General features: G+C 57.2%; 1 protein-coding gene across 3 annotated transcripts in view; it reads left to right on the top strand.

Annotated features, from left to right (window-relative positions):
* STRN4 (striatin 4) overlaps positions 1 to 23,319 on the top strand; it is a 26,992-nt gene extending 3,673 nt beyond the window's left edge. The window contains exons 2-18 of one of the 3 annotated variants that reach the window (XM_063701476.1): positions 3,913 to 4,016; positions 4,567 to 4,640; positions 5,929 to 6,007; positions 9,586 to 9,783; positions 11,949 to 12,090; positions 14,045 to 14,204; positions 14,813 to 14,926; positions 15,274 to 15,368; positions 17,154 to 17,329; positions 17,423 to 17,470; positions 17,874 to 17,995; positions 19,522 to 19,692; positions 19,857 to 19,997; positions 20,468 to 20,566; positions 20,736 to 20,822; positions 22,059 to 22,294; positions 22,492 to 23,319. In XM_063701476.1, the coding sequence (XP_063557546.1) occupies positions 3,913 to 4,016; positions 4,567 to 4,640; positions 5,929 to 6,007; positions 9,586 to 9,783; positions 11,949 to 12,090; positions 14,045 to 14,204; positions 14,813 to 14,926; positions 15,274 to 15,368; positions 17,154 to 17,329; positions 17,423 to 17,470; positions 17,874 to 17,995; positions 19,522 to 19,692; positions 19,857 to 19,997; positions 20,468 to 20,566; positions 20,736 to 20,822; positions 22,059 to 22,228 (1,980 nt within the window). In that variant the 3' untranslated portion in view covers positions 22,229 to 22,294; positions 22,492 to 23,319. Of the gene's footprint in view, positions 1 to 3,912; positions 4,017 to 4,566; positions 4,641 to 5,928; positions 6,008 to 9,585; positions 9,784 to 11,948; positions 12,091 to 14,044; positions 14,205 to 14,812; positions 14,927 to 15,252; positions 15,369 to 17,153; positions 17,330 to 17,422; positions 17,471 to 17,873; positions 17,996 to 19,521; positions 19,693 to 19,856; positions 19,998 to 20,467; positions 20,567 to 20,735; positions 20,823 to 22,058; positions 22,295 to 22,491 lie in introns of all 3 variants that reach the window. The other 2 variants (XM_063701474.1, XM_063701477.1) reach the window with 2 other exon arrangements.

Here is a 23,319-nt window from a genome sequence, read left to right as displayed (position 1 = left end):
ACAAGGTCTAGAGTTCAAGACCAGCGTGGCCGATATGGTGAAACCCCGTCTCTACTAAAAATACAGAAATTAGTCGGGCGTGGTGGCGGGCGCCTGTAGTCCCAGCTACTCGGGAGGCTGAGGCAGGAGAATCGCTTGTACCCGGGAAGCAGAAGTTGCAGTGAGCCGAGATCACACCACTGCACTCCAGCCTTGGTGACAGAGCGAGATGCCATCTCAAAAAAATAAAAATAAAAAAAGAAACAGTGAATGACTCTGCCACGTTGACCCACCAGTTTACTCTCCCATCAGCGGCACCTCTTTTACACACCTTTACTTGAACACTTAGTGCTAACAGACGGTGTGACTTCCCCTGTGAGATCCCTTAAGAGCTAGGCAGTGTCAGATTTTCCTGATGGACTCTGAATAACTTTTCTCTGAAGAGCTTAATACAGCTGCTCCTAGCAGAAGACCTGCCGTGCGACCCTGCTTGGTACATGTGTGTTGAATGGCAGAGAAGGCAGCCCCCTGGGAGGTCCTGCCAGTAGTCACCATAAGTTTGGAGCAGGAAGGTGGCGGAGCTGCAGTCTGATAATGAGCAGGCATTTGCTAGGTGGGGGATTCTGAGAAGTAAGTGACGCGGTTTCTGCCCATCCGAAACTTCCAGGCTGGCAGAGGAAGCTTGTTCGTGCAGGGGACCGCAGAGCTGTAGATGTTCATGCACAGTTGATTGTGTGGCTCTGCCCCTGTTCTGTGGTAACTCTGAGAGGGGAAGCTTTTTGAGGATGGGGGGACCTTTTAATGAGGGATCTGAACTGGAGATTTGTATAGGAGCAGCGACAGGGACCTGCAGTGAGTGCGGTGCCAGCAGAGAATGTGCGGAGCTGCCCCTCCCCACTTCAGCTTCCTGGGGGCTCATTCCTGCCAGCAGCTGCTGAAGCTTGGGAAGGAGGTCCTTAGGAGATGCAGGGCTAGATGGCACGAAACGGGGACTCCTCCCAGCTAGCTGGGACAGGAAGCAGCGAATTCAGAGAGGCATCAGCTCCTGGGAGGACTGAATTGCTGGGACTCCTCCGAAGCCTTTAGATGTCGCCTTGCTGGGAATAGCTGGAGGGGCGGAGAGGCAGTAGCTGCCAGGTATCAGAAGGTTTTGGGGGCGCATGCTCTGCGGCTCTGGCTAGAGGGAGTGGCAGTGGGTGGATATGGTGAGCAGCACTTCCAGATCCCCTACCGACCCTCAGGCCTACCTTGGCCCTCGCAGACCAGACAGCCCGTGGGGGCTGCTGGCGTTTGCAGCAAGGGAGAGACTGGCCAATGACGCTTCCCGTTTTTGGTGGGTTTCCACCTCCCTGAGATGCTCCAACCACGTCTTTCTGGTTCTCTTTCCAGAGGCACTAGGAAAGGGACAGCAAAGCAGAGTGGGCAGCTGAAGACCCTCACATCCTCATTAGGAGGAGGGAGACCACGGCTCGATGAGGCAGCAGAGGGATGAACGGGGAACCCAGCCAGTGACAGGTCTGGTTGGGATGCCCAACTCCACCTGCTGTCCCCACAGATGGACCACTACTGTGTCCACTGCCCCGGCCTAGTCCAGGCCACTACCGTTCTGTCCTGGAATTTCTGGGACTGCCCTCATCTGTGATGGGGGTCTCTGTGTCCAGCTCTGCTGCTCTCCTGCTCCCTCCCTCTAGTCTCCCTCCAGAACTCCCTCCAGTCAGTTCTCCATGTTTTAGCTGGGGCTGCCTTTATAACATGTGAGTCGGTTACCTCTCTGTACTTAAAACCCTTCCATGGCTTCACTGAGCCTTTTACACGTTCTGAAGCAGCCATCCTGGCCTTTTTTAGAGTTCCTTAAGCCCACCATGCAGCTCTTGTCTCCGTCCTCTGCCAGCAGGGCCCTTCCCTCCCCTGGCTAACTTCTCTTCAGCTTCAGGCCTTAGCTGAATTGTCGCCTCTTGTCTCTCCTCCCATAGTGTCCTTCGCTCCCGCAATGGGGTCCTAGTCACATTGCATGTGAGTTGCTGCTCATGCCTGTCTCCTGCATGGGACTGAGCCCTGTGGGTGCAGGAACCACATGGCTCCTCTGTTACTCCCCAGTGCCTTACTGGGGCACCTGATGTGTGTGGGCAGTCACCAAACAGTGGCAGGTGTCGACCAAGGTGTAGGTTCCCGGCAGGCTGAACTGCCCCTGGGAGGTTGAGGGATCAATCACCAAACCCCAGGAGGGAAGGGAGGAGAGTGAGGAGGAAAGTCAGGACTTGTCTTCGGTGGTCGGTCTGCCTCTCCTCACACCTTCTCCAGTGATTCAGAGAGTAGATTTGGGGGACTGAGAAGATACACAAAAGACAGAAACTCATGCTTCAGAGATGTTGATGTCATATAAGTAGTTTCCTTGTCTGGTCTTGGACATTTATATACATATGTGTTGGTAAAAAGTGTTAAAAAGGAAAAAAATTTCCCATTCTTGAAGCGGACAGATGAGTTTTCTTTTCTATAAGGTAACTGGTGACATGTATTTCTTTTTTTTTTTTTTGAGACGAAGTCTCGCTCTGTCGCCCAGGCTGGAGTGCAGTGGCACGATCTTGGCCCACTGCAATCTCCACTTCCCAGGTTCAAGCGATTCTCCTGCCTCAGCCTCCCGAGTAGCTGGGACTACAGGTGTGTACCACCATGCCTGGCTAAGTTTTTTGTATTTTTAGTAGAGATGGGGTTTCACCATGTTGGCCAGGCTGGTCTTGAACTCCTGACCTCAAGTCATCTGCCCACCTCAGCCTCCCAAAGGGCTGGGATTACAGGCGTGAGCCACTGTGCCTGGCCAATCCACAGACATTTCTAGTTGATCTGGGGTCTCCAAGGGATCCTACCTCCCGTAAGGAACTGGGCCCATTTTGAAGTTGCGAACAATGGACAGGGAGAATAAAAATGATGAAAGAAGTAGAAGCTGGCATTTGTTAGCCTTTATTCTGTGCCAGGCCTTGACTGAGCAGAACCTAGCACATGAGGGGAGGGCACTCTTGTGACTCTCATTTTCTAGAGGGGCAAATGGAGGCTCAGAGAAGGCCGATGACCTGTGTAAGATCATGTAGCTAGTAAGTGTCTAAGTTGGGCCTGGGCTCTGGCTGTTCTGGGCTGGAACAGTGGGGTGCTTGGGGAGAAGCCAGAGATGAGCCCTGGGCCAGGGCTTTGGCAGAAGGGCTTCTGGACCATGGTCAGGGGCCAGGATCCTGCCTGGAAGGCAGTGGGCCCAGTGTCTCCAAATGACCTGTTGACAGACTGGAGCAGACGGGGCAGCTCAAGCCAGCAGACGGTGTGAAGTGCTTGGCAGGAACCCGGGGTCGTGTCTGTGGCACATTTCTCTCACACCCTGGGCGGAATGCAGTGGGACGGCTGGTCCCCACGGCGGGCTTGGCTTGTAAAGCTTTTCTATTGGAGCAGGAGCCGAGCCGAGCCACCCACTCTTGTCCCTAAGCTCCAGAAGTAGCTTCCCACGCCTCCCAGAGACAGATGCTCTGGTAAGAATAGTGGGACGCCACCTCCACCAGCAGCCTTAGGGACAGCACCTGCCAGAGGGCGTCAGGGGTAGTCCAGGGCGGTGAATGCCCACCCTCCTCTCCACTGCCGTCCCTGACCCGACTTCCCCCCAAAGGCAGCCACCAGGTGAGGCCCAGGCTGGCCCCATTGTTATATCAGGGGTTAAGGGCTCCCCTTCGGCCCTCGTTGTGGGTGACGTGGCAGGGGGCCCTGGAAACAGATCCATCCTGTCCTCTCAGTGCTCCCTGAACCCTGGCTTGGGATCTTTGTGCCTGAGGAAGTCGCTGCCGCCCATTACTGTGGGGTGACTGTGGGCTGGCACTATACCTGGGTGAGTGATAGACACACTGGCATTGAGCCTGAGCCCCGTTGTCTCCTTTTGCCTCCTGTCTGCCCTCCCAGGCTCAGGTGGCCTTCCTTCAGGGAGAGAGGAAAGGGCAGGAGAATCTAAAGACGGACCTGGTGCGGCGGATCAAGATGCTAGAGTATGCGCTGAAGCAGGAAAGGTGAGCCTTCATCCTGCCCTGGGCCTGCCTTCTGGGTCCATCTCAAGCACAGTGTCAGGAGGCCACCAGCCACGCCTCCTTCCAGCTAAGGGAGATTTGGGGTCGACATTCTTTTCCATCATTCCAGTACCATAAGATTCTAGGGGAGAAACAGGACGGAGTAGGTGGGATTTGGGTTAGACACCAGGAACGATATTCACGATGCTAGTGGCCCACTGTGCGCCAAATATCGTATAGTCCTTACCTCCGTTATCCCTTATACCTTCCAATAGCCTAACGGGTATTGTTAGCCCTGTTTCAGATAAGAAACTGGGGTTTCAAGGGCTGATGGTTTCCTCAAGGACCCCTGAGAGCAACCTAGGTTGCCTGACTCCAGGGAGTGGTTTCTTCCACCAGGCCAGGGGTGTGGGGGGATGCTTCAGCCTCAGTAGTAGGAGACCAGCTGGGGGAGGCCCTGTGATTTGGGGTTTGGGATTCCGGATTCCTTAGGTGACTACTGACCCTGTCTACTCTCCCGCATCTCTTATTCATTAATCATTTGCTCTTTTAGGGCCAAATATCATAAACTGAAGTTTGGGACAGACCTGAACCAGGGGGAGAAGAAAGCAGATGTGTCAGAACAAGGTACCCACCCTCTGATGCTCGCACTGTCGGCACCCTCCCGCGGAATCTCAGTGTTCTGGAGAAGCAGGAAGATGGGGTGCCTCTTTCTCACTTTGCTCCTTAGAAGGCAGAATCGGCCCCGGGGCTGGGGAGGGGCGGAATCTCACTCTCAGAGCCCTCCCTGTGGGCTGCCAGGTCCCGTGCTGGACCCTGGGGGCCAGTCCTGCTTGGGTCCCCCTGTGCAACAGAGGCAGACACACGAGCAGCTCACGGGATCCCTTTGCGAGGAGTGGGCGCCAGGGCTATTTATAGAGTGCTGGGGACGGTGCGGGAAAGCCGGGGAAGACGTCACTGAGGAGGTGGCATTTGAACAGGGTTGCCGTTCAATCGTTCATCCAAAAAAGACTTTATTTGTAGGGTACAGGCTTTGTATCACAGATCAGGAATACAGCAGAGAGCACGGGAGACATGGTCCCTACCCTCTGGTCCCTTAGAGTCTAAGCTCCTTGAAAGATGACTCCGTTCCCCAGCAGGAGAGTCAGGGGAGAGAGCACAGATACAGAGATGCACGCTGAAAGAGTTAAGGGACAGGGAGTCGGTCAGTGTGCCTGGGCAAACAGTGTAGGGCAGAGGATGTGGGAGGGCGGGCTGGGTGAGGGGGAAGCTTGGCCGAGGCAAGCTGAGAAGACCTTGTGTGCTCAGCTGATAGTGATGGTCATTACCTGCTGCCAGCTCCTCTCACTAGAACGGAAGTTCCACAAGGGCAGGTCTTTGTTTACCCATGTAGCCCAGGCCCCTGGCCAGGCACAGCGTAGATGCCCAGGAAAGACTTGAATAAAATACTAAGCAAATTATCTCATTGCATCCTCTCAGCACTCCCAAGAGGGAGATGCTGTTATCATTAAGCTCATTTCTCAGAGGACAAAACTGACACCGCTTACACTAACTCAGGGTCACACAGCTGGGATGGGGCAGAGCCGGGCTTGAACCCAGTCGGCCCTTCTCTCAGAACCAGGCCAGCTTTCTGTGAAGGAAAATGACAACTCACCCAGAGTTTTGAAATAAAACCCTTATCTTGTCGGGGGCCAGTCTGGGGAACCACCAGTCAGGAGACCTAGAGATGAGGACCGCTTCAAGGAGGAGGAATCCCCGAGTAAGGGAAGAGAGCAGGGTTCCAACACTCAGGAAGTGATGCCACAGGACCCATGACAGTGACCGATTTGGGTTGGAGGGGTGAGGAAGATGGAGGAGGTGATGGGTAGGTGGCAGTGGCCTGACTTAAGACAGCCTCCGTTCTCTCACCCGCCAGTCTCCAATGGCCCCGTGGAATCGGTCACCCTGGAGAACAGCCCGTTGGTGTGGAAGGAGGGGCGGCAGCTTCTCCGACAGTGAGTGTGCTAGGGGAGTGGGGCTGGGGACACGTGACACGTTTGGCTTGAGAGATAAGTCCAAAGACTCCACAGTCCTTTTCCGTCCCCACTGGGGATGCTGAACTATCAGGATCTTAGCCAGCCATGGCTGGAATGGCTTTCACCCTGTGGGCGGAGCCTGGCCTGGGGAGAGGGAAGGAAACCTGCTGCAGGAGGCAGACATGGGGACGCCCCCGTTGGAATGTGTCCCTGAATGCCTCTGTGGCTTTTTTTTTTTTTTTTTTTGGTCTCAGTGGCCATAGGAGCCCTGTGTGGCTTTTTTTTTTTTTAGATACCTTGCGAAGATTTATGAAGCGTGGCTTTTTATTTCCCAAGGGTAATATTAAATTGTTTTTTATTTGTTAATTATTTATTTAAAGACTAATCAAATACAGTAGTGGGAAGTGGGGAGAAGGCAGATCTGTAAGTAGGTCTGTAATTGACTGTGAATGATCACAGTAACTCACCATGTTTGGACCAGCAAATTCTTAATGTTATTATTATTTATTATTATTATTTGAGACAGTTTCTGCTCTGTCGCCCAGGCTGCAGTGCAGTGGCACGATCTCAGCTCACTGCAACCTCTGCCTCTATCCACCTCAGACGATTCTCCTGCCTCAGCCTTCTGAGTAGCTGGGATTACAGGCAGGTGCCATCACACCCAGCTAATTTTTGTATTTTTTAGTAGAGATGGGGTTTCAGCATGTTGGCCAGGCTGGTCTCAAACTCCTGAGCTCAAGTGATCCGCCTGCCTCGGCCTCCCAAAGTGCTGGGATTACAGGCATGAGCCACTGCGCCTGGCCAAATTATTATCATTATTATTATTATTCGAGACAGAGTTTCGCTCTTGTTGCCCAGGCTGGAGTGCAGTGGTGCGATCTCGGCTCACTGCAACCTCTGCCTCCCGGGTTCAAGCGATTCTCCTGCCTCAGCCTCCCTAGTAGCTGGGATTACAGGCATGCACCACCATGCCTAGCTAATTTTGTATTTTTAGTAAAGACAGGGTTTCACCATGTTGGCCATGCTGGTCTTGAACTCCTGACCTCAGGTGATCCACCTGCCTTGGCCTCCCAAAGTGCTGGGATTATAGGTGTGAGCCACCGTGCCCAGCCTCAAATTATTATTTTTTAATTGCTGAAGAGATTTGTGCATTTTAGAAAATGTAGAAGATATAGGAGAGCAGAGAGAAAAATCACTCATAATTTCTCCACCCAAGAAATTTCATACCCCTATAAACATTTTGCCATATATGGTCTCAGTTTCTTCCGTGGCTGTGTATTTTTGCCTCAGTTATCTTAATAAATAAATAAACTCACTCTGTCTCCCAGGCTGGAGTACAGTGGTGCAGTCAGAGCCCACAGCAGGCTTGATCTGAGCTCAAGTGATCTCCTGCCTCAGCCTCCTGAGTAGCTGGGACAACAGGCATGAGCCACACTGCTCAGTTTATGTATTTCATTTACTTATTTATTTATTTATTTTTTAATGTTTTGAGACAGAGTCTTGCTCTTTCACCCAGAGTGGAGTGCAGTGGCATAATCTCGGCTCACTGCAACCTCTGCCTCCCGGGTTCAAGTGATTCTCGTGCTTCAGCCTCCCAAGTAGCTGGGATTACAGGTGTGTGCCACCACACCTGGCTAATTTTTGTATTTTTAGTAAAAACAGCATTTTACCATGTTGGCCAAGCTGGTCTTGAACACCTGAGCTCAAGTGATCCACCTGCCTTGGCCTCCCAAACTGCTGGGATTACAGGTGTGAGCCACCGCGCCCAGCCCAGCTTATATATTTTATAAAAGCTGGGATTTGTTTTCACTGTTAAAGAGTTGCAAACATCAGCCGGGTGCAGTAGCTCACGCCTGTAATCCCAGCACTTTGGGAGGCCGAGGCGGGCAGATCACAAGGTCAGGAGATCGAGACCATCCTGGCTAACACAGCAAAACCCCGTCTCTACTGAAAATACAAAAAATTAGCCGGGCGTGGTGGCGGGCTCCTGTAGTCCCAGCTACTCGGGAGGCTGAGGCAGGAGAATGGCGGGAACCCGGGAGGCGGAGCTTGCAGTGAGCCGAGATCGTGCCACTGCACTCCAGCCTGGGCGACAGAGCAAGAGTCTGTCTCAACAACAAAAAAAAAAGAGTTACGAACATCTCTCCGTATTAATTAGTTATGTTGCATCACTTTGAAGACCTCATAATTTCCTTCCTTTGGTCCTATGGAGAAAAAAAACCCAACATATAATGTCTGTCATATAGATAACCATAACTCTCCATGGTCAGTTCCTTGTATTTTGTCGAGGTTGCTTTTAATTTTTTTGTATTATAGACAGTGTGATAAAAATCAGGAAGGTATTTGTGCATATCCTTGATTTCCTCAAGTTAGATATCTGGAAGTGGGGTTGCTAGCTTAAAGTGTGTGCAAACAATAACCCTAAAACAATAATAGTAATACTAACAGGCTACACTTACCAAGTACCTATTACGTGCCTGGCACTGTGCTAAACATTTTCCACCTGTTGGCTCCTCACTGAGATCTCTGTGGTGTAATGCTAGTGTTCCCCTCGTAAGAAAACTGGCATGCGGTGAGGTGATCTGTTTACACAAGGTTGCATGGTTAATTTGTGGGATCTTGGGCAATCCGCCCCCAGTGCCCAGCTTTAAAGCCCCGTGCTTCCCTGTCTCTCTTTTGGTGGGGAGATAGGAGCCTCAGACACACACAGGCGCACAGGATGAGACGTACATGCAGGTGCGTGCAGCCTAACGTTCAAGAGACAGGGTCAGAGCTGCGAAGGGACAGGGAACGGCAAAGGCCTCCTGGCCAGGAAGCCTCCTGAGGAGTAGCAAGGGACTGTTGTCACTGTATTTTGAAGCCACAGATACCCCAAATTGATTTTTGTTCTTTTTTCCTTCTTCTTTTTTTACTTTTAGTCCAGTCCCAGCTGGCTTCAGTTTTTAAATTGCAGAAGTAATAAGTGCTCATTTGTAGAAGTAAGTAGAGTAAGTTGCAAAAGTTCCTCTTACGCCCCTAATCCCATTCTCCAGAGGTCACTGCTGTTATGTTTTTTATGGATCTTTCTAGGCCTCTTGGGGGACATAATACAAACGTGTGTTTGCGTGTTGTGTAAGCTTTATGCACATTAACGCCTTTTTGTTTTTTTCTACAAACATTGGCATCATGTGGATCATAGAACTTAGCGTTTTCGTTTTGCTGTTTACCGTGGCCAGCTTCCCTTAAGGCTCTGCCCTGTTGATCTTCTGCCTCGCAGCGCTATGAGTCATTTGCTGACACAGCCCCTGTCGGTGGGTGCTGAGGCTGGTCCCTGTGCTTCGGCTTCTCCATACAGCAGTGCAGGGAGCACCCTCACACATAGCATTGTGTGTGTGTACAAGGGCTTCCACTGGAAATAGCCTTGACGGGGAACTGCTGGAGCGAGGGTGTGCTTATGTCAGATTTTGGTGTATGCTCTTAAGTGGCCCCTTACGAGGTTGTCTCGGTTTGCATTGGCCCCTGTGGTACATGAAGAAGCTCAGGGGATGTCTGACCCACGTGGCTCTGCACTCCTGCAGGTACCTGGAAGAGGTGGGCTACACAGACACCATCCTCGACATGCGGTCCAAGCGCGTCCGTTCCCTGCTGGGCCGCTCCCTGGAGCTCAATGGGGCAGTGGAGCCGAGTGAAGGGGCCCCCAGGGCTCCACCAGGCCCTGCGGGGCTCAGTGGCGGGGAGTCGCTGCTGGTGAAACAGATCGAGGAGCAGATAAAGAGGTGAGCCCATGGACATGGCAGGTGTGTCTCTCTGTTCCTCCTGACTGCTGGTGAAGGCCAGGGTCAGAGTGTCAGCTGATGGCGCTGGGTGCCGTGGTGGCCCCTCCTCCTGGAGTATGCCGTGGGCTCCCTTGTTCTGAAACCCTGAGTCCCTTCACTGCTGGGATCCCCCGGATTCTGTCCTGGGTTCCCTCCACACACTTCGCCATGGCCTCATCTCCAGCCCTGCCCCCGTCCTGATACTCAGGCCTGCCCGCTTCTCGGTCGAGTGGGGTGCTTACCGAAGGCACACCCTGGGTGCCTCGCCAGCAGAGAGTGGAGCATACGTGGTCGTCACCCTCAGGAATCTCTGGCTTGTTCACTCTCATCAGCAATTGTCAGTTAAGCAGAACAAGTGAGGCCACGTAGGTGATGCTAAGCACGATGGAGACCACGAGGGCCAATATGTGCTCCTCTGTGGGGGGTGGGCAGGGAGGGCCTCTGTGGGCATTAAATGGAGGGTAAGCCACACGAGTGGCTGGGAGGAGAATGTTCTAGGCAGAGGGCACAGTGAACCCCGAGGTCCAGAGGCAGGAGAGACGCAGCCTGCACAGAAGCAGCACGAGGCCGGCATGGCCGCAGGCAGTGAGGCGTGGGCTGCGGGGAGGTTGTGGTCTCAGGAGTCAGCCACTCAGGGCCTTGGGCTGGAATAGTCAACCCTGAGTTTGACTCAGGGTTGTGGGAAGCCAGTGCTTTCGAGCAGCGGAGTGACATAATCTGACGTACCTGATCCACTCTAAGGAGAGGTGTGGGAGGGTCACAGAGGAGGCAGGCGGACCAGTTAGGAGATGGCTCGATGTCCGGGACAGAGCTGACGGACTTTAGCGGTGGTGAGGCGAGAGGTGTCAGCTTCCCCAGAGGCTTTCAGGCAGTCGACACTGAAGGACTGCAGCTAAGGGGAGAGGAAAAGAAACGAGCGACTCCAGGGTTTGGTGTGAGCCATTGGAGCAGCATCCCCTGAGACGGGGAAGCCTGGGAGTGGAAGTTCTGGGGGCCGCCGAAGTTGTGTGAAGTGTGAGGGGCCTGTTTACCCCCAAGTGGAGAAGCAGAGCTCATCTGGAGCTGGGGGGCATTTGGCCCCTAAACATAGCTCTAGTTGAACAAGCACATGGGCATTCTTTGGAAAGCCATGGCCGTCTGCAGTGCCTGCAGGAGTGAGTGTAGATGACGCAGAGAAGAGATCTGGGGACTGCCCGGGTGCTCTCCCACTTAGAGGCTGGAGGGAGGAACAGGAGGAGGAAGCTGAGAAAGAGGCTGAGCCTGTGTGGCGTGTCAGTGTCGTTGTGGGAGGAAGGCCGGTGAGAATGGAGTCCTGTGTCCCGCTGCAAGTGCAGCGAGTGTTCTGAGGATGGAGTGGAGCTCTGGTGACGGCAGCCGTGAGGCGAGAGGGTACATCTGCAGTGACCTCTGCACCCGTTGGTAACTGGCAGTTGACAAGACCTCCAGGGCATCAACCTGATGGCAGAAAGGGGGGATGTTTGCATCGATCTGCACTTGGAATTGCACCCTGCCTTCTCCCGCAGTCAGGCTGGGTCAGTACCTCCTCTGCTATAACTTGTCATGAAGTTGGAAGCCAGGAGGTGGAAGGAGGAGTGCCATCTGTTGCTGGGGATAGTGCAGGCTCCTGGGTAGCAGGGATCGCCGGCGCCCCTGCTTGCGCGAGGCTGGCTGGCTTTCGGCGCCTCCCCGAGCATTTGTAGAATGGCCAGTTCCTCTTTCCTGCAGGGCATGTTTGCTTCCTGCCTGACCTGCCCTTGTGGTCTGACTGGGCTGTAGAAATGAGGACTGCTGAGTCAGTGGCACTTTCTCATCCAGCTTTCCTTCTGACTCAGCACAGGATGGGGATTTGTGACCAGGGTTGGGGGCTGGCCCTCTGAAACTCAGGTCGGCGGTCATTGAGGAGCAGGGCCCCGTTTGCGGTCTGAGTGAGGCTTCCAGTTGGAATGAGCATTTGTTGGGCAGAGGCTGGGGTTGGGGCTCTGTGTATGACCAGAGTCAAGGCTGCTCAGGGCTTAGGGGGTTAGCTGGGTCTGGGCTCTGGCCACCAAGCCTGGGAGGGCACCTTCCTATCTGAGCTTTGACACCTGCCAGGACTCATGCCTCCTCTGCTCTGCTGTCTTTGGCAGGAACGCGGCAGGCAAAGATGGCAAAGAGCGCTTGGGCGGCTCAGTGCTGGGGCAGATCCCCTTCCTGCAGAACTGCGAGGACGAAGACAGCGACGAGGACGATGAGCTGGACAGCGTGCAGCACAAGAAGCAGCGTGTGAAGGTGAGCCCTTCCTCCACGCCCTGCACAGCCTGGCCTGGGTGTGACCTGATCGAAGCCCTTCCGAGTCAGCCTGGGCCTTCAGGGGCTGCGGTGTGTGCTGGCAGCAGGGATATGGAGACACACAGGCCCTGGCCTGGAGGAGCTTGTGGCCAGCAGCGGCCTTGTAAATAGTCATGTGCAGAAGGACGCGTTGTGGTGGAGGCAGGGGCATGTGCCTATGAAGGAGGCACCTGTGGGAGATGGCCTCGGAGCTTTCCCTGAGCCCCGGGCTTCCCATTAGCGGGTCCCTTTGCCTGGGTCCCCTTTCTTTCCTCCTTTAGACTCAGCTCAGACACCCCCTCCTCCAGGAAGCCTTCTCTGACTCACCCTGGGCTCCCTTCCCTGGCCCTGGCCACTCTGGGGTCCTCCCTGTCTGGTCTGTATTCCTCCTGACCCCTCCCTGGGAGGGACTGGGCCTGTGTGGGCCTCCACTCCATCTCCGGTATCCCCAGTGTGGCTCAGCACAGAGTCGCACCCCAAGTAGAGTGGCGTGCACGGAGCCGCAGCACTGCAGGAGGCCTAGAGGAAGAGAAGGAGGGCTGAGTCCAGGGTCTCAAAACGCTGGCCCCTGGTCCAGACGCTTGGTCCTTCCCACACCTCTGAGAATTTCTAGTCCTTTTCCACCCCTCCACCCATTCCATCAGGAATCATCCATGGTGTTTGCACCCCTTCGGGCCCACACCCTTGGGCTGGCTGGTTGGGTAGGGCTCTCTGTCTCTACGCAGCAGCCCTCCAGCGAGGCCCAGCTGGGAACCCAGGGGACTGCCCATGGCTCCCAGGGGGCGCTGGCCCAGCTGCGTGAGTTTGGGCCCACACTTCTTTGTCTTGGCTTCAGTCTCCTCACCCTTTAGATGGGGCTGAGTCCCTCCGTCTGAATTGTTGAGGATTTAATTAGAATGAGCTGGTGCCCAGGAAGCCCTCAGCTGCACGGTGGCTGTCCCCCAAGTGCTCAGTAGGTGTTAGTGGCGCTGGTGGCACTTGGTAGTGGTGGAGCCCTCATGGTTCCAGGCACTGTTGGCAGAGCACAATTGCCACTCGTGTGCCCCTCAGAGCACCTGTGGTGGTTCCCTCCTCTGGAGTCCTGAGCCCGGCTGCTGCCTTTCTGGGCATGCTGTCTAAACCCTCCCCTTCCCCATTCTTTGCACAAGTGTCGAATAAACCTTGGCCCTAGGTCTTCTCCATGCCCCTTCCCTCTGGTCCCCCCCATGCAGGTCAGAGGCTGGCCCCTCACTGGTGCCCGAGAGGTGTCGCCAAACTCACCCTGGGGGGCTGACATGTGGAAGGGGCCAGCCACGCCCTGGAGGAGTTCACAGTGGGCAGAGCTTGGCCTTGGTGACCTAGGGCAAGTGGGTTCCTGCTGCTCAGCCTGTCTCCTGGCCTGTAATGTGGGATGATAATGACAGTGTTCACGGTAGCTGTTCGCAGGGTTGGGGGTTAAGTGAAGTCGTGTCTGCGAGGGGTAGTCAGTGGTCATTCAGTGAGTGGAATTTGCTCTTGTGCCAGCACGGCTGCTGGTGCTGTGTTTATCGCTGCAATGCTGTGGTCCATTCGTCCTCACTTGTTTGCACCTCCATATATTCACACACGGACACCAGTGCATATCTGCCCTCCCTGCAGGCAGATTGTTGCATTATCTGACTTTTCTTCATCCGAGGCACCTTGCTGGGGGACTGGAGCAGGCTGAGCCCTGGCTAGGGGAAGGACTGCGTGAGGGTGGGGTCAGGCCAACCGGCCCTAGTGGTAGCAGCTGTCCAAGGCCCAGCAGGGGGCGCTCCAGGGCAGCTGGCTGGCGGCTGAGGCAGCCCCATGAACAGAGACGGGCCCAGAGCCCCGGCTTATCTGTTCCTAGGCACGGAGGTGGCTTAGTCTCTGGACAAGAGGCCCCCTGACTTGTCTGGCTTTCTCCATGCGCCAGCTCCCATCCAAGGCTCTGGTGCCCGAAATGGAAGACGAGGATGAGGAAGACGACTCCGAGGATGCTATCAATGAGTTTGATTTCCTGGGCTCAGGAGAGGATGGGGAAGGGGCTCCAGACCCTCGGCGGTGCACTGTGGATGGGAGCCCCCATGAGCTGGGTGAGCTGACGTTTTCTGGCCAGCCCCTGCTTGCCTTCCCCATCGAGGGGGTGGGAGCAGGCTCAGCTGCCCGCAGCTGCTTCCTGTACAGGGTCTCTCTACCGGACGGATATGTTTCCTGAGAGGAGGGTAGCCAAGGAGAGCAGGAGGCCCAGGTCATGGCCGCCGGCCCCTCACCCCTTCCCTGGAAAATCCCCATGGAGACACAGGCAGTCCTGGCTCTTCCTGAAGTGGGGCCGCCAGCCCTCCAGGGCGGGCGTCCAGCTCTGGCTGGCCTCAAGGAGGGAACAGGATGAGGACCCAGTTGGGGAGAGGCAGGTGGGAGGGCCGCATCTTCCTCCCTGTCCTGTGACTCCCAGCTAGGAGGGCTCTCAGGATACATGGGATGGGTGGCTGGGGCCTGAGGCCTAGGCAAGGCAGTGACCTGCCCACTGCCCCACGGAGGGGCCCAATCAACCTCCTCTCCTCTGCCCATTCCCCCCCTCCCCCGGGGCCAGAGCTTCACAGCCCCACAGAGTGGCAGGAGGCCCTCTGTGGGGAAGGCGTCACCTATGCCAAACTGGGTTGGAACTGCTGGGCGACTCCGGCCCTATGCCTCGACCCTGCAGAAAGCCGTCGGGTCAAACTCCAAGGCATTCTGGCTGACCTGCGGGATGTGGATGGGCTGCCCCCAAAAGTGACTGGCCCGCCTCCTGGCACACCCCAGCCCCGGCCACACGAAGGTAAGAGGCACCCCCTACCTGGTCCCAGTCCTGCGGGCCCATGGCAGAGGGAGGCTGCAGAGCTGAGCCCAGGGCTTCTGTGTCCTCAGGGTCGAGGCCCAGCCTCCAGTCTGCAGCCTCCCTGCCCCAAAAGTTCGTCTGTCTGTCTGTCTCCCTCTCTTTTTGTCTGTCCTGCCCTGTCTGTCTCTCTGTCTCTTTCCAGCTGTGATTCTTCATCTTGTCCTCTCCCTGTCTCTCTCTCTTGCTCTTTATCTCTTTCTCTGCCTCTCTCTGTCATTCTCTCTCTCCCTGGCCCTCTCTGCCTCTCCCTCCCCTCCCCCTACCAGGTTCCTTTGGCTTCTCCTCAGACGTCTTCATCATGGACACTATCGGGGGCGGGGAGGTGAGCCTGGGGGACTTGGCAGATCTCACCGTCACCAACGACAACGACCTCAGCTGCGATGTAAGTTCTCCGGGTGCCCCCCACACTGTCCCCATTGGGCATTGAGCCCAGGGCCAGCCCCTGCAAGCTCTGACTGGGTGCCGCCCATGCCCTGTTCATCCTGTTTCACAGAGGGGTGCAGATGTAGACGGTGGAGGGACTTGACTGCGGTCGCCAAGGCGCAGGGCCTGGAAGACTCTGGAGCCTGTGTCTTAATAATCACAGTTCCATGGCTCCTCCACTCAGTACCCCTCCCACCCTGGTGATTTGGAATGCAGGAAGATGACCTGTAGCCACCCCCTGCTCTGCCAAGTCAGGCCAATCTAGTGTGAATGGGCAGCTGGGCTGAAATGAAATGTTCCGGGCCTCAGTGGACGGGCCTCTGGCCATCTGGGAGCCTTTGGCCAGCTGGGAGCTTTTGGTGTGGGTGCATGTGCACATTTTACTGTGACAGAATGGGATTTCCAGTGTTGGTGACCCTAGCAAGGCTGGGTGGGGACTGCTGTGAGATTCAGGAAGGGGGGTCAGAGCAGAGGCCTGAGAAGTGGAGTGTGCCATGGGGTCCCTCTGCACGCCCCGAGATGTCACTTCATCTTGGGGAAGTACAGTGTTCTGAGCCCCGCTAGGGGAGGGGGTGAGTGAACCACACAGTAGCAGATCCTCTGACCCTAAAGAACTGTGGCAGAAGGGACAGCTGAGGCAGGGACGTCAGCTGGGAGCCCATCTTGGGGCATGGTGCTGAGGCTTGCCTGGTACTCTGCTCGTCATCTCTCCTGAACCTGGCCCTCTCCGGGTCCCCTGCTGGGTGAGCGGCACCAGGGCGCATGCAGCGTGGTGGACAGAGGCCCCCACAGCTCTCCCACTTGTGCATTGCCTCCCCTTCATGGTCACGTGTCTGGTCTCCGTGCCCTCATCTCCCCTGGGACTTCCTGGCCTCTCAACCTCTTTCTCTGAGGCTACCTTTTTTTTTTTTGCTCCTCGAGGGGATCTCCCTATGTTACCCAGGCTGGTCTCGAACTCCTGGGGTCAAATGATCGTCCTGCCTTGGCCTCCCAAAGTTCTGGGATTACAGGCATGAGCCACTGTGCCCCGTCTGTGGCTACTTTTACCTGCCCCTAATCTAAGCCTCTCAGGGGTGGCAGGAACAAGCCATGTCGTTCCCCTGCTCTAAACACTTCCCCAGCTCCTTGTTTCTCCGAGGCTTTTTCTTAGGATGAAATGCGCATTCCTCCGGGGCTCACCACCCAGCACCTGTCTCATCCCCTGCCACTCTCCTTGCCTCCTGCAGCCTGTACCAATGACCTCTCAGGCCTGGGCTCGCCCTTGCTGCCTCAGGGCCTCTGCACGGGCCCTTTCCCTCTCCAGGGCCCTCTCCTTATCTGGTGAAGTCCTGCTCGCTCGTGCTTCCTCAGGAAAGCCTCAGTGGCCTCCAGGGAGGAGGGCAGGCTGCCTGATGTCTCTCTGTGCATCTTTAATTCATTGCCCTGCTCATGGCTGATGATCCTGCACACTTGTGGGATGGTCCAGTTGTGTCCCCCATTCCCCTTCCTCTCAACTGCAAGACCCCAAGGGGTCAGGCTCACCTTTGTCTCTCCAGAACCCAGCGCAGTGTGGGGACTTGTTGGGCGAGCATGGAGACTCTGCCCAGCAGAGGAAGGGGAGAGGTCCCGGCTGGAGCCCAGGCTCTGAGGGCATTCCTGCCAGGGTCATGTGGGTGGAAGACGGGGCCTCAAGCCCTGGGTGTCGGTGTCTGCATGACTGCTGGGATGGATGCGAAGACACTGAGGCAGCTCCCCCCAACCCCAGCTGTCTGACAGCAAAGATGCTTTTAAGAAGACGTGGAACCCCAAGTTCACCCTGCGCTCGCACTACGACGGCATTCGTTCCCTGGCCTTCCACCACAGCCAGTCGGCTCTGCTCACCGCCTCCGAGGACGGCACGCTCAAGCTCTGGAACCTGCAGAAGGCGGTCACGGCCAAGAAGTGAGGGCAGCAAGCTCAGAGCCGGGGGCAGGGGCATCTGGGGACGGGGGTGACAGGGTCTCAGTGACATCAGGCTCCTCTGTCATCCCACAGGAATGCGGCGCTAGATGTGGAACCTATACATGCTTTCCGGGCTCACAGGTAGGGAGGTGCCCCTGAGCCTGCTAGAAACTCGTCCTAAATGCAGCCTGACTCCTGACCTGCTCACTGCCATCGCGGGAGGCCCACGGCAGGAGGCAGGACAGCAGGGGGCTCTGAGTCCCCGCCCCCTTCATGATATACACAACCCTGGCTCCTGGGGCTCCATGCTGACTTTCACATTCCCTGGCAGCTGGTACTCAGCACAGCCCTTCAGGGGAGGAGATGGAGGTGGGGTGGGGGAGGGCAGGGGACAGGCAGCTTGTCCAGGTAGCATGGCCAGAGCCCCAGTCGCTGAATTCCTTTTGGCCATCCTTGAAGAATGCTAGTAGGGAACTTAGGTCCTGTGGCCAGGGGAGGCCCTGAGCTTGTCTCATCCCCGTTTCCACATATTTGTCCCTTCCAGGGGCCCAGTGTTGGCTGTGGCTATGGGCAGCAACAGTGAATACTGCTACAGTGGCGGGGCAGATGCCTGCATCCATAGTTGGAAGATTCCAGACCTCAGCATGGATCCCTATGATGGCTACGGTGAGGACAACGCCTCCCGCCTTCCCCTCACATCCACTGGGGCCTGGCCGTCCCCTCCACGCACGCACACATCGCGTCCACCTCTTGCCAACACTGCCGGCCTCAGGAGTGCGTGTGACGGCTCCCCTGTCTGCTCTGTTGTGAGCAGCGCGATGCAGCGCGTGGCCAAGGGACGAGCCAGCCGGGATGGGAATGATGGCTGTGGGAGGAGGTGGTGAAGCTGCCTGAGAATCTCTGTGAGCCGGCGTCCAGAAGGCAGAGCTGAGGCAGCCCAGGCTGGGAGCAGCCCATGCACAGGCGTGGCTGGCCCTGGCAGCCTCTGCTCTGCCATGCCGTGTACTCTGTGTGTGGGGATCCGCCAGGGTCTCTGCGTGGTTGACGGGAGGGCATGTCCAGAGAAAGCAGAGAAGGTGGAGTTAGCTGGGCCAGGCTGGAGCTAGTTGGGGCTTTCTCTTTGGAGCATCTAAGACCTAAGTAGGGAAGTGACCAGACTGTCACTTCTATTCAACATCTGTCCCCCTGTTCTCTGCCTTTTTTTTTTTTTTTTTTTTTTTTTTTTGAGACAGAGAGTCTCACTCTGTCACCCAGGCTGGAATGCAGTGGCTTGATCTTGGCTTACTGCAACCTCTACCTCCTGGGTTCAAGTGATTCTCGTGCCTCAGCCTCCCGAGTAGCTGGGATTACAGGCACGCACCACCATATCCAGCTATTTTTTGTATTTTTGGTAGAGACGGGGTTTCACCATGTTGACCAGGCTGGTCTTGAACTCCTGACCTCAGGTGATCCACCCACCTTGGCCTCCCAAAGTGCTGGGATTGCAGGCATGAGCCACTGCGCCCGGCTCTGCCTCCTCTTGATCATGCACCTGGCCCTGTGCTCCACCTTGTCCGGGCAGAGTTCAGAGGTCTTTGTCTCCTCTCAAGGGGAGGACAGACTTTAGAGAACAGGCTCACCTGCACAAGGTCAGGATCGGTCCCAGCTACATTAGCCACCACACTTTCGGTGTCAGCAGGCCAGAGCTGCTGGTGTGGACTCCAGCAACCAGGGAAGCAGTGATTGGACCTCTGAATGACCAGGGGGCTTTGGAGAGACCAGGCAAAGCCCATGCACTTGGCCATGGGCTGAAAAGACTGCTCGGGCCAGGGTTGGGACCAACCCTTGTCCAGCACAGGCTGCGTGCCGCTCCTGGGGCCACAGAAACATGCTGTTCCTTCTTCCTTAATGGAGCCCGAAAAATTCTGTACTGAGCTCCCAGTTTCTGGGCCCTGCTTGGGGAGACAGCCGTGAATAGAGGGAAATCCCTGCCTTCTGGAGCCCTAGAACCTTCCTTGGAGAGCTAGTGGGCAGTGTGAGCAGCTGCCGGGCTGTCCTGGCAGTGGACAGTTCCAAGGGGCACCAGGCGTGAAGCGGGTGCGTGGGTGATTGGAGCCCAGCTGCCTGGGGCTTGGCAGAGCTGGGGCTCTGGGCTGTCCAGGGAGGAGCTGGCAGCCCTGACACAGCTCATTTCCTCCCTGCGGTGGGTGCAGACCCAAGCGTGCTGAGCCACGTCCTGGAGGGCCACGGGGACGCCGTGTGGGGCCTGGCCTTCAGTCCCACCTCCCAGCGCCTGGCCTCCTGCTCTGCCGATGGCACCGTCCGCATCTGGGACCCCAGCAGCAGCAGCCCGGCCTGCCTCTGCACCTTCCCCACAGCCAGCGGTGAGTGGGGGCCCCGGCGCCTCACCCTGGAGCTGTGCGGGATCTGGAGGCTATCAAGAGTGGTTCCTGCTGAGGCCCCAGGCCTCCCACCCACTGTCCCCCACCCTGGGGCAGGGCTGGGTCTGAGGGTCCATTCAGCAGCCTTCTCTTCCCTGTGCCCTCAGAGCATGGGGTCCCCACCTCAGTGGCCTTCACCAGCACCGAGCCTGCCCACATAGTGGCCTCCTTCCGCTCTGGCGACACAGTCTTGTATGACATGGAGGTTGGCAGTGCCCTCCTCACGCTGGAGTCCCGGGGCAGCAGCGGTAAGGGGGCTGACATCAGCTCATGGAATTGGTCTCAGTGTCTTCTGGGCCCCACTTCCTCCTGGGGCTTTGGCGACCCCTTGTCAGTCAGCTCAGATGACTCCCCTGCACCCTCAGGCCCTGAGCAGGAAGGAAGTCGGGTCCCAGTGGAGGGCCCCCGGCCCTCACAGCCAGGGCACTGGCGGGGCTGAGTGGGGAGAGCGCGTCAGGGCCGCCCCGTCGGGCCCTCTTGGTAGAGTGGCGGAATGTGTTCATGTTTGTTATTCCTCTTCCCCCAGCCCCAAAACAGGGCCCAGGGGCTGCTTGTGCAGAACCAGCACTGCGGTCGGGGACTGGAGTGCCCTCGCCCAGTCCCCGTCGACATCCAGGCAGAGGCTGGTGTAGGGGCTGTCACGCTGCGCTTGCGCCTCTGTTCCGGTCTTCCTGATTTTCCACTTGACATCCTTCCCTCTTCCTGCGTTTTCCTTCAGGTCCAACCCAGATCAACCAAGTGGTGAGTCATCCAAACCAGCCTCTCACCATCACCGCCCACGACGACAGGGGCATCCGCTTCCTGGACAATCGGACAGGTGAGGCCTAGCCCCTTGTGCTCGTGGTGGGTGGGGAGGGCCAGAGGCAGGCAGCAGAGATGCTTGCGTCCCTGTGGGAGGCTCTGGGAGTCTCTCCTCCAGTCCTTTCACTCTCTCAGGCGAGGCCCAGAGTGGGAGGGGAACCTGCCACCCGCCCCTCTCGCCTCAGGTAAGCCAGTGCACTCCATGGTTGCACACCTGGACGCAGTCACCTGCCTAGCCGTGGACCCCAACGGCGCATTCCTGATGTCAGGAAGTAAGTTGGGCACACTAGTCCCACCAGGGTTGGGGAGAAGGGGAGGAAGAGGCCTGGGCACTGGCTCCAGGCAAGTGCTCAGGGGGCCCCGGGGGCCAGGGCTGGGGGAAGCTGGGCTGGGCGGGAATGACCGTGGTGACCATAGGGGGCAGCACAGTCCGCTGGGGCCCTCCTCTGGGGCACTGGAGCTGCATCGTCTCATTCGGCCTCTAAGCAGCCTGGGCCTCTAAGCAGCGTGTGCGGTTGGTACTTTGATCCCCAGTTTACAGATGTGGGCCCTGATGCCCAGACGCTTTGTAACTTGGCCATTGAAGCTCTGTAACATCAGTCCAGGTCTACCTGGGGGTACCCGTGGGACTTCTGTGCTCTCACCCTGTTGTCTCTGGATAAGGACATTGAGGCCAGCAACGTGGCTGTGCTTAGAAGGGATGGAGTGTGATGTGGGGGGGTGGAGAAGGAGACTGGAGGTTGCTGTGGGGGTGAAGGGTGAGGCCTGCAGTGAGTGCAGCAAGTGAGTGTGTGTGCACAAGAGGCGCAGGCCGTGGTGTTGGAGGCTGTGGCTGGGCTCTGCCTCCGGGCCTGTGCTGGCAGCCTCTGGTGGGTGAGGGGCTGGTCAGTGAGCTCCCGCCCAGTGCCCAGACAGGGCTCTATTCTGGGGGCCACTAGACAGTGGAGGGAGCTGAGCCTTTGCCCTGCCTGATCCTCTTGACCCTAAATTAAACTTCTCCTCGCCAGGGCCCTGCCCAGCCTGCCGTCCTCTCCCCTCTTCTCCCCAAGCCCCTGCTAAGGCTCTTGTGGCCACCCCCACCTCCTGCCTCAGGACCTTTCGCGCCTGTCCTTCTGCCTGGAAGGCTCCCTGCATTCCTCCTGGGGCCATTCTGTCCTCACACTGACCGGCTGGGTTGCTTTCTTCTTTCTCTTCCTGTTGCCCAGCTGCAGCGTCAATACTGCGCGGGGCAGGGAGAGTTGCCTGTTTTGTTCACTGCCCCCTGCCGCCCTGGGGCTCAGTGTGCAGTAGCTGCTCAAGAAATGCTGGGGGGTGAGATGGACTGTGGACAGGAGGGGACCAGGGTTCTCCTTTGGGCGGGCCACAGGAGGTGATGAGCAGAGGGTGAGAGAGGAGAGTTGAGCCCCACTTCCCCTGAGGCCTTTGGACAAGGCCAGGTGAGGGGTTCCAGGGCTGCGTCTGAGCGAGGAGCCCAGTGACCACCCCTTCTGTCCCCGACACCTGTGCAGGCCATGACTGCTCCCTGCGTCTCTGGAGCCTGGACAACAAAACGTGCGTGCAGGAGATCACGGCCCACCGCAAGAAGCACGAGGAGGCCATCCACGCTGTCGCCTGCCACCCCAGCAAGGCCCTCATTGCCAGTGCTGGCGCTGATGCCCTGGCCAAGGTCTTCGTATGATGCCCACCTGGCCCTGCCCTGGCCGCCACGCTGGCTGGGGTGCAGGGCCGGGCAGGTGGGGCTGAGGTGAGGGCAGAAACCCCACATTCTGAGTCTCTGCACGCCCATGCCTAGTACTGCCAGGTGTGCTGAGCCCCGCAGTCCAGTCAGGGGCGTCCTGTGAGATTCACTGGGGGAGCCCTGGGCATGCAGGGGAGGGGTTGAGGCCTCAGAGGCGCCCTAGAGGCGGCGGCTCAGTCTCCCCTCCCTTCTCTTTCCCGCAGGGGACTCCCAGCCTCACTGGAGGTGCAGAGGCCTGGCCTCTGTCTGTTTGCCATGGAGCCTGGTGGTGCTAATGGCCCTTTCCCCAGGAATCCCTCCCCCACGGCTGCCTTCCCCAAGCATCCAGCCTGGGGATGGGCCCCTTTCAGGAATCACCCCCGAGGATGGCCTTGGGGTTTCCCCCTGTGCCCTGACAGCCGCTCCTGGTATCGGAGCTGCCTTCCAGAGGGCAGCATAGCCAGGGCCGGGTGTCTTTAGGGATCAGTTTTTCCAAGACTCCAGAAGGTGCCAGGTTCTCCCCTTGAGCTCCTGCTCCCCCATCCCCCATCCTCCCAGACCTGGGCAGGAGCTGTGCTGGGAGAAAGGGTGGCAGCCGGGAGCCTCAGAGCTGAGCCCCGGCCTGGCTGCCCCTCCCCTCCGGCCCTCTCCACTGCTTTCCAGACACTAACCAAGGCCTCCAGGCCAGGGATTGCCCAACACTCCTAGGGCAGCCCTCCCAGCGCCCCATGGGGTCGCCCATGGGTAGAGACGGCTTTCTTGTGCCCCTCCCTGGGGCATGGAGGGTGGAGTGGGCCTCGGGTCCCCCTGAACTCCCTGTATATCTGTATAAATAACGGGATTTTCATGGCGCCGCCCCACCCGCATTATCACTGTGTGATGGTCTCAGTCAGTCTCCTCCCTGTCTCCACTCTTTCCCTCTATTTATTTCACTCTCTTGTTTGGTTCTACCCTGCACCCTCGGTCCCCTTCCAGGTTCCTGTTTATAAGCCCTAACCCCTCTGCCCCCATCTTGTATGTGAAAACTTGTCTCAATAAACCCTTTGGAGTAA

The sequence above is a fragment of the Gorilla gorilla genome, chromosome 20, assembly GCF_029281585.2.
Source record: "Gorilla gorilla gorilla isolate KB3781 chromosome 20, NHGRI_mGorGor1-v2.1_pri, whole genome shotgun sequence".
Taxonomy (NCBI): domain Eukaryota; kingdom Metazoa; phylum Chordata; class Mammalia; order Primates; family Hominidae; genus Gorilla; species Gorilla gorilla.
This window is presented reverse-complemented; position numbering and strand designations above follow the sequence as displayed.